The 10,658-nt window shown below is 43.7% G+C and overlaps 1 protein-coding gene across 1 annotated transcript; it reads right to left on the bottom strand.

Moving 5' to 3' along the window:
• Nucleotides 1-1,418: 1,418 nt before the first annotated feature.
• LOC121549213 (acyl-coenzyme A thioesterase 1-like) lies at nucleotides 1,419-4,223 on the bottom strand. The gene is made up of 3 exons (XM_041861064.1): nucleotides 3,483-4,223; nucleotides 2,682-2,887; nucleotides 1,419-2,145 (listed from the first exon to the last, which is right to left on the bottom strand). Exons 1-3 carry the CDS (start codon nucleotides 4,024-4,026, stop codon nucleotides 1,531-1,533), a joined length of 1,365 nt encoding a protein of 454 aa, XP_041716998.1. The 5' UTR covers nucleotides 4,027-4,223; the 3' UTR covers nucleotides 1,419-1,530.
• Nucleotides 4,224-10,658: the final 6,435 nt, after the last annotated feature.

Below are 10,658 nucleotides of genomic sequence, written 5' to 3'. Positions count from 1 at the left end.
CGTGGCCCTCGAGCCAAAAGGTTTGCCCACCCCTGGTTTAGAGGCTGCTAAGGGTTGGTTCTGAATGACAAAGGCTATTACTGCTGAAATGTTGGTGCAGGTATAAATCACAGGAGCAGCCTGTACACTGTGCATATTTGTCTTTCTTTATACACATGTAAAGCCACACACAGGGGGAGAACCGTGTGATCCGCCTAACAGACCTTTACATCTGGAAATAATGTTATTGTTCCAGATAAAAAATTATGAAAACGTGGTGCAGAGAGGCAGTAATTGGTTCCTGGTGGTGTCTCTGTCTCTCCTGCAGAGCTCTCTGTTCTGAGCTGCAGCCAACATAACTGACAGTCCACAGGGAGGGACACTCTCCCTGACACTTACCAGTCCACAGGGAGGGACACTCTCCCTGACACTTACCAGTCCACAGGGAAGGACACTCTCCCTGACACTTACCAGTCCACAGGGAGGGACACCTACACTACCTCCATTTGTTCATCTCTCTCTCTCTCTCTCTCTCTCTCTCTCTCTCTCTCTCTCTCTCTCTCTCTCTCTCTCTCTCTCTCTCTCTCTCTCTCTCTCTCTCTCTCTCTCTCTCTCTCTCTCTCTCTCTCTCTCTCTCTCTCTCTCTCTCTCTCTCTCTCTCTCTACATCACTGTCTGTCTCAGTAGCCTTCTCTCTGTAAAGCAAAGTTATGTGAACTTGGTAGGACCAGTCAACAGTTTGGAAACTTTATATTATTAATTATTATTAGGGTGATCCTATATGTGGTGAGGAGTGACACTCAATAATGGTTGGCAAATGTTGGATAGAATTAGCTTGCAAACAAGTATATTCAGTGAGTTCAGATAGCAATGGGCCACTCACGGGCCGTTTGCTATGTGAACCCGGTACCGCAATATTAAATACTTTGAATCAACTCTCCATGTAAGTGTTTAACTATTCTCTTACTTGATACCAGAAAACTCATCATAACAGGCATTTAACATGGAATTAAGCAACATTAACAAATGTCTTCACACCGTAAAATCATTTATGATCTTAAAAAGGCATATAGTATGGTATGTCCCACAGCAGACCAAATAACACCAACTATTGTTAACAGATTCCAGTTCAATAAAGCACAGCAGCACACTCACAGGTTCATTCATCATACTCGTCTCCTATTGGATATTTTAGTTGCGTTCCAGGCTGACTACATTGCATTAACCAATGGTTGTGTGCCACGTCATCGACTAAACTGTCGGGCATCAGATTACTATATGATAATAATATGCCATTTAGCAGACGCTTTTATCCAAAGCGACCTACAGTCATGCGTGCATACCTTCTTTTTTTTTTTCTTTTTTTTTTTGTGTATGGGTGGTCCCGGGGATCGAACCCACTACCTTGGCGTTACAAGCGCCGTGCTCTACCAGCTGAGCTACAGAGGACCACCCATGATATGATATGATGTGGTTAGCTGATATGTTAAATATCTATCCAAACGTTGAGATCTGGCAGGCGTCTGCAAAGAACACAGCCATTCTCTTAGTGTTACAGCCTGGCTTTGGCTTTCTGGGCAGTGTTGCTGCTGTCCTTCAGGTGTGTCCTGAAGAACTCCTGGACCCTCCTCCACAGGTCCAGCTGAGCCTCATGGTTGGCTTTAGCCTCTCCCCCAAACACCACCACTTTACCCAGCACAGCATGGAAGCCAGAAGGGTAGTGGGGCATGTAGGGCACCTCCAGGAAATGCCCCGCCCTGGGGTACGTCACCACCTCAAAGTTCTCCTTCCCATGATGCCTCAGCTGGGCGGCGGCCTGCTGGGCGAAGAGACAGCTGTTCCAGTTCATGTCGTCCTCAGAGGCAGCGAAGAGGAACCTAGAACCGGAACGTTCTATCGGGATCACGGAACCGCGGTTCCTTTCTGTTGTCTGAGCCGGAATGGTGTCTCGGATGTTGAGAAGGCTGGACGGTGTGAGGGTGATGTTCTCTAGGACAGGCATGAGGGGAGGGATGACGAGGTCTTTGTAGTGCAGTGGTATCATGACATTAGCGTTGCAGCCATTGATCCAGGCTGTCGCTGAGACGCCAGAGAGAAAAGAGGCCATGGACAGAGCCAGTTCGCCACTCTTAGAGATGGACAGGATTCCTATTCCTGGACCCTGGACCTAAAGGAAAATACAATAATATGCCATTTAGCAGACGCTTTTACCCAAAGCGACTTACAGTCATGTGTGCATACATTTTTGTGTATGGGTGGTCCCGGGGATCGAACCCACTACCCTGGCGTTACAAGCGCCGTGCTCTACCAATTGAGCTACAGAGGTTTGCTAAGAGACTTAAAATCATTACAGACAATCAAAGTAAACTGGTTTTGACAAAGCAATAAATAGAGGATTAAACTGAACACATGAAGAGTGTTATGATGTTATGTTGCCAGTGTCATGAGTTTGGCTGTTTAGTTGATATGATGTGTAGACAAACAGCAGCCACTAGATGGCAGCAGTTACACAGCTAACAAAATATTGAAGTCCAGTGAGAGGAACCTCAACGTGGCATTTTCTTTTGATAGAACAAATAGGCCATATTCACGACGCGTAAGAGTGCTCGACATTATATGGACACGAAGAGCCTGATCCTAGATCAGCACTCTTAATCCGAGATGCTTTATGAATACGGGCCTTGCACACCTTCCTACACCAACCTGTGGCTGTCTCCTCAGGAATGTGATGGCCTCTTCAAAGTACTCCAGGTCTAAGTTTTTGGACATGGTTTTGGGCAGGTCCTGGAAGCCATAGTAGCCCAGCGCCAGAACCACAAAGCCTTTGTTAGCCAGCAGACTGGCCCGGACCTCGGATATACCTCCACCCAGAGTATACACATCCAGTATACCAGGAAATGGACCTGGCCCTGAGGGTGGGGAAATAGGAGAGGGGGAAGAGGGATACCTAGTCAGTTGCACAACTGAATGCATTCAACCTAAATGTATCTTCCGCATTTAACCCAGCCCCTGTGAATCAGAGAGGTACAGGGGGCTGCCTTAATCGACATCCACATCATTGGTGCCTGGGGAGCAGTTGTTGGGGGTTAATTGCCTTGCTCAAGATTAATGTGTGTGTAATGGTGATTCAAACCTGCGACCTTTCGGTTACTGGCCCAACGTCCCCTGCCAAGAAATAGCGAGAGATTGATAAATGTATGTACATTCTGTTTTGTGTGTCTATGATGCAAAGTTGTGTAGCCTAATACAAAGCCCTATACTACAAGTGTAATTTTTGTTTTTCTGAGGAGGACTCACAACATAATGTTAAGCACACTTTCAAGCATCTGTGCGAGATAAAAGATAGATGAGAGAAAGATGCGATAGGAGAGAAATTAGAAACTACATACAATTCAGAAATGCATGACGAAACTGGGGACAAATGCAATAGAAAGCTTGTTGTTGTTGTTGTTGTTGTTGTTGTATTTATCACATTAATGGATAAACCAAGCCTACACAACTAACCCGGTGGTAGAAAGAGGGTTCCCCGAATTCTCCCATTTTTCAAGCCCAACGGTATCCTCCTCATCCCTTCCGTCATGAACTGCCTCTCGTTGGTCTTTGATGCCAAGATCTCACCTGTGTCCTCATGCAGCGCGTCTACATCAACCATAATTGAACCCAACACATTATTTTTCAATAGTCTGCTGTGTGGAGTCTCGGGCGTCATGGCCCAAAACAAGCCCATGGGTTCAACTCCTGTATAACTTCCGCCCAACGAGGGAGAGAGGCACAGGTCCACCTGTCCTTTAGAATCTGCGGAGTACAGAGCGGAAGCTCTGAAGATGATCCCTTTATCGTCCCTGAGTTTGGACCGCAACCCCACTTTCTGGTGCGGAGAAAGCCCATCTACCTTCACGTGCACCGGTTCGTCGAAGAAACAGCGAGGGCTGGGGAGAAGCCGGACGCGAACCTGTTGCGAAATCGACCGCATTGATGTTGTGTGAAACCGTAGAAACGATGGTTTTGTTTTTGAGAGAACATCCCGACACCACCATTGGGCAAACATGACTCCAACTATTTTTATTTTATTTCCAAAAGAATGCCAGCAACTACTACCGTCGCTGCACTTTGTTCAGTATTTTTCCGTTGCGATACTTTCAGCTATAATATTAACTTGACACAGCCTCCAAGATAACAAACCGTTGTTTTCAAAGTCATCTATTTAAGATCAAATGCGTCGATTCGTGGGGGCTGACAGCTTGATCGTTTCTTCTTCTTCTTCTTCTTCTTCTTCGTGGCATCCAATAAATGTTGCTTTACCGCCACCTACTAGACTGGAGTACAACTCCCTTATACTTTGCCTGAAAAAATTAATTAAATAAACAAATCCCTACCATCTAACACTACACTCACAAAAAAACAATATATATATATATCAAATAACACCACCCTACTCCACTATTTAAATGTATTTAGTCCTACTTCAGGCCAACAGCCTGAAAGGATGGAACACCACCACTTAACACACCCTGTAACTCTTCTGATGTCAAGTCTTGCACACCCAAATACCTCTCTGCAGCTGCCACCACAACCTCTATTTTCTGCGACTTACGTTCCATCCCTGCAGTACAGTTGATAACCATTGCTATTAATGCCAAAAATCCAATCATACTGAAACATATATCACTTGTTGGCCTATCCCTCTGTACTGGTACAGATCTACTACTCACACCACTCCTCTCAGGACCCATCTTCATGTACTTTCTTCACTGCCTCAGCATATGACAACTTCTGCACAACTCTAACCCTGGAAACCTCAACCTGCCTCTCTCGCACGGGACATTTCTGATCCCTAGCCCCATGGGCACCGCTATTATTAACACATACCACTACTTTCCCCAATGCTACACATTCCTTCTCACACCTAGGAACCTCCCTCCTACACACTGCTGCCACATGCCCATAAACTTGACACCTGTAACAACGTAATGTATTCTTCCTTCTTCTTCTGTGGGTTTTATGGCGGACTACAACCCAAAAAGGTGTACAGTGGGGGAAAAAAGTATTTAGTCAGCTGCCAATTGTGCAAGTTCTCCCACTTAAAAAGATGAGAGAGGCCTGTAATTGTCATCATAGGTATACGTTAACTATGACAGACAAATTGAGGAAAAAAAATCCAGAAAATCACATTGTAGGATTTTTAATGAATTTATTTGCAAATTATGGTGGAAAATAAGTATTTGGTCACCTACAAACAAGCAAGATTTCTGGCTCTCACAGACCTGTAACTTCTTCTTTAAGAGGCTCCTCTGTCCTCCACTCGTTACCTGTATTAATGGCACCTGTTTGAACTTGTTATCAGTATAAAAGACACCTGTCCACAACCTCAAACAGTCACACTCCAAACTCCACTATGGCCAAGACCAAAGAGCTGTCAAAGGACACCAGAAACAAAATTGTAGACCTGCACCAGGCTGGGAAGACTGAATCTGCAATAGGTAAGCAGCTTGGTCTGAAGAAATCAACTGTGGGAGCAATTATTAGGAAATGGAAGACATACAAGACCACTGATAATCTCCCTCGATCTGGGGCTCCACGCAAGATCTCACCCCCGTGGGGTCAAAATGATCACAAGAACGGTGAGCAAAAATCCCAGAACCACACGGGGGGACCTAGTGAATGACCTGCAGAGAGCTGGGACCAAAGTAACAAAGCCTACCATCAGTAACACACTACGCCGCCAGGGACTCAAATCCTGCAGTGCCAGACGTGTCCCCCTGCTTAAGCCAGTACATGTCCAGGCCCGTCTGAAGTTTGCTAGAGTGCATTTGGATGATCCAGAAGAGGATTGGGAGAATGTCATATGGTCAGATGAAACCAAAATATAACTTTTTGGTAAAAACTCAACTCGTCGTGTTTGGAGGTCAAAGAATGCTGAGTTGCATCCAAAGAACACCATACCTACTGTGAAGCATGGGGGTGGAAACATCATGCTTTGGGGCTGTTTTTTCTGCAAAAGGACCAGGACGACTGATCCGTGTAAAGGAAAGAATGAATGGGGCCATGTATCGTGAGATTTTGAGTGAAAACCTCCTTCCATCAGCAAGGGCATTGAAGATGAAACGTGGCTGGGTCTTTCAGCATGACAATGATCCCAAACACACCGCCCGGGCAACGAAGGAGTGGCTTCGTAAGAAGCATTTCAAGGTTCTGGAGTGGCCTAGCCAGTCTCCAGATCTCAACCCCATAGAAAATCTTTGGAGGGGAGTTGAAAGTCCGTGTTGCCCAGCGACAGCCCCAAAACATCACTGCTCTAGAGGAGATCTGCATGGAGGAATGGGCCAAAATACCAGCAACAGTGTGTGAAAACCTTGTGAAGACTTACAGAAAACGTTTGACCTGTGTCATTGCCAACAAAGGGTATATAACAAAGTATTGAGAAACTTTTGTTATTGACCAAATACTTATTTTCCACCATAATTTGCAAATAAATTCATTAAAAATCCTACAATGTGATTTTCTGGATTTTTTTTTCTCATTTTGTCTGTCATAGTTGACGTGTACCTATGATGAAAATTACAGGCCTCTCTCATCTTTTTAAATGGGAGAACTTGCACAATTGGTGGCTGACTAAATACTTTTTTTCCCCACTGGATTGCAGCCTCCAACTGTACAGGTTGAAACCAAAACAAGGTAAAAAGAAAATCCATACGTAATAGGGAAACTAACTTAATCCACACAAATAAAAATAGTACATTGACAAAACAAAACTCCCACTTCTTCCTTCTTTCAAATCTCTGTATCTCCCTTCTCAGGCATCTTGCTAGTTCCTCATTCAGGAGCGTGTTCCTACATGCACACTAGCGCCCGAGCCGGGAAGAGCATTCCAGCACCAGCTAGAGCAGGGTTGTGGATCTTGATTAGTGAGGGAGGGGAAATCTGCAGGCAGGAAGCACCACCACACAACCACAGGTAACCATAGCCACAGGGAGTAGGGGTGCTGAGGGTGCTGCAGCAGCCCCTGATCAATTACAGAAAAAATTTATATAATAATAATATGCCATTTAGCAGACGCTTTTATCCAAAGCGACTTACAGTCATGCGTGCATACATTTTTTGTGTATGGGTGGTCCCGGGAATCGAACCCACTACCTTGGCGTTACAAGCGCCGTGCTCTACCAGCTGAGCTACAGAGGACCACCAAATATAAAAAGTGTATCTATTTTAAAATCCCCACCAAATTAGTGCACTAGGCCTTTATTGCTCTTGTATTAGCAGAGAAAAATACTTGTCAGCAGAGCGGGGAGAATCCCCCCCTTCCCCTTTGACAAAAAACTTCCTCTGCACCCCCACCCCAAAACATCTTCCCTCAGCCATGCTGTAAAAATAAAGAACATTTGTCTGAATGTAAATTATTCTGGACAAAGACAACTGTGCTCTAGCTTCTTCTATATGTGCACCTCATTTTCTGTTTAACACAATGCAATCACACAACTTGACGCAGCCATAGCTTGGTAAAATCAGGTGTACTCTGGGAACTGTAGTCCTCTTAATTCAGCAATTCACCAAAGTGTTTTTTGATTTTGCTTTATTTTTTAGTTCTTGAAGACTGATCACACCAAAACAAAAAGACAACGGTTAATCAGACTTTGGTGTAGGCTACAGTACGTTTTGGGATGCAAGAGAAGCAGAGACCATTTGAAAGTCAACGCTGTCTCAGTCTGCCTTGCAAGATGGTCTGGAGTATTTGTTTAAATCCAGCTCATGCAAACAATAACAGTAAAAATAGAATGACAAAATAAATAAAATCCATAACATTTATATTTGATCAATACTCTAGATTTGGAGGGCCACTGTACATACTAGTGACAACTGGAAACCAGAATAGTATTGTGCCTGTGAGAGGAAGCTACTAGAACAAGGTTCCACAAATGGAAACCAGAATAGTATTGTGCCTGTGAGAGGAAGCTACTAGAACAAGGTTCCACAAATGGAAACCAGAATAGTATTGTGCCTGTGAGAGGAAGCTACTAGAACAAGGTTCCTCAAATGGAAACCAGAATAGTATTGTGCCTGTGAGAGGAAGCTACTAGAACAAGGTTCCTCAAATGGAAACTTGAATTTGGCCCGCGGGTGGTTTTAGACCCCTTGACTTTTTCCAAATTTTGTTAGGTTACAGCCAATACACAATACCCCATAATGACAAAGCAGAAAATCTTGTTTCTCATGGTCTCAGAGTCTTTAGGTGCCTTTTGGCAAACTCCAAGCGGGCTGTCATGTGCCTTTTACTGAGGAGTGGCTTCCGTATGGCCACTCTACCATAAAAGGCCTAATTGGTGGAGTGCTGCAGAGATAGTTGTCCTTCTGGAAGGTTCTCCCCATCTCCACAGAGGAACTCTAGAGCTCTCTCAGAGAGTGACCATTGGGTTCTTGGTCACCTCCCTGACCAAGGCCCTTCTCCCCCGATTGCTCAGTTTGGCCGGGCGGCCAGCTCTAGGAAGAGTCTTGGTGATTCCAAACTTCTTCCATTTAAGAATGATGGAGGTCACTGTGTTCTTGGGGACCTTCAATGCTGCAGAAATGTTTTGGTACCCTTCCCCAGATCTGTGCCGCGACACAATCCTGTCTTAGAGCTCTACGGACAATTCCTTCGACCTTACGGCTTGGTTTTTGCTCTGACATGCACTGTCAACTGCCTTTCCAACTCATGTCCAATCAATTGAATTTACCACCAATCAAGTTGTAGAAACATCTCAAGGATGATCAATGGAAACAGGATGCACCTGAGCTCAATTTCGAGTCTCATAACAAAGGGTCTGAATACTTATGTAAATAAGGTATTTCTGTTTTTTATTTTTAATAAATTTGCTAAAATTTCTAAAAACCTGTTTTTGCTTTGTCATTCTGGGGTATTGTGTGTAGATTGCTGAGGAAATTGTTTTATTTAATGCATTTTAGAATAAGGTTGTAACATAACAAAATGTGGAAAAAGTCAAGGGGTGTGAATACTTTCACGGGATTTTCTTTATTTTACTATTTTCTACATTGTAGAATAATAGTGAAGACATCAAAACTATGAAATAACACTTATGGAATCATGTAGTAACCCCAAAAAGTGTTAAACAAATCAAAATATATTTTATATTTGAGATTCTTCAAATAGCCACCCTTTGCCTTGATGACAGCTTTGTACACTCTTGGCATTCTCTCAACCAGCTTCATGAGGTAGTCACCTGGAATGCATTTCAATTAACAGGTGTGCCTTGTTAAAATTTCATTTGTGGAATTTATTTCCTTCTTAATGCGTTTGAGCCAATCAGTTGTGTTGTGACAAGGTAGGGGGGTTTACAGAAGATAGCCCTATTTGGTAAAAGACCAAGCCCATATTGTGGCAAGAACAGCTCAAATAAGCAAAGAGAAACAACAGTCCATAATTACTTTAAGACATGAAGGTCAGTCAATACAGACATTTCAAGAACTTTGAAAGTTTCTTCAAGTGCAGTCGCAAAAACCATGAAGCGCTATGATGAAACTGGCTCGCATGAGGACCACCACAGGAATGGAAGACCCAGAGTTACTTCTGCTGCAGAGGATAAGTTCATTAGAGTTACCAGCCTCAAAAATTGCAGTCCAAATAACTTCACATAGTTCAAGTAACAGACACATCTCAACATCAACTGTTCAGAGGAGACTGCGTGAATCAGGCCTTCAAGGTCGAATTGCTGCAAAGAAACCATTACTAAAGGACACCAATAATAAGAAGAGACTTGCTTGGGCCATTAGACCGGTGGAAATCTGTCCTATAGTCTGGAGTCCAAATTTGAGATTTTTGGTTCCAACCGCCGTGTCTTTGTGAGACGCGGTGTGGGTGAATGGATGATCTCCGCTTGTGTATTTCCCACCGTAAAGCATGGAGAAGGAGGTGTTATGGGGTGGGGGTGCTTTGCTGGTGACACTGTCTGTGATTTATTTACAATTCAAGGCACACTTAACCAACATGGCTACCACAGCATTCTGCAGTGATACGCCATCCCATCTGTTTTGGGCTTGGTGGGACTATCATTTGTTTTTCAACAGGACAATGACCCAACACACCTCCAGGCTGTGTAAGGGCTATTTTACCAAGAAGGAGAGTGATGGAGTGATGCATCAGATGACCTGGCCTCCACAATCCCCTGACCTCCACCCAATTGAGATGGTTTGGGATGAGTCGGACCGCAGAGTGAAGGAAAAGCAGCCAACAAGTGCTCAGTATATGTGGGAACTCCTTAAAGACTATTGGAAAAGCATTCCAGGTGAAGCTGGTTGAGAGAATGCCAAGAGTGTGCAAAGCTGTCATCAAGGCAAAGGGTGGCTATTTGAAGAATCTCAAATATAAAATATATTTTGATTTGTTTAACACTTTTTTTGCTTACTAAATGATTCCATATGTGTTATTTCATAGTTTTGATGTCTTCACTATTATTCTACAATGTAAAAAATAGTTTAAAAAATAAAGAAAAACCCTTGAATGAGTAGGTGTATCCAAACTTCAAAAGTTTGGATACACCTACTCATTCCATGGTTTTTCTTTACTTTGAAAACTCCCTCTTATTCCTTCTTTCAGTTCTCCATATCTCTCTTCTCCGGCTTTAGGGCCTGAGAGGGTGGTACGGCTTGTGACAATATTCCATGTAACTCCTTCGCCGATAAATCTTT

This window comes from Coregonus clupeaformis, chromosome 33 (assembly GCF_020615455.1).
Source record: "Coregonus clupeaformis isolate EN_2021a chromosome 33, ASM2061545v1, whole genome shotgun sequence".
In the NCBI taxonomy this organism is placed as follows: Eukaryota; Metazoa; Chordata; class Actinopteri; order Salmoniformes; family Salmonidae; genus Coregonus; species Coregonus clupeaformis.
The sequence above is the reverse complement of the archived record's forward strand: the minus strand, read 5'-3'. Positions and strand labels throughout refer to the sequence as shown.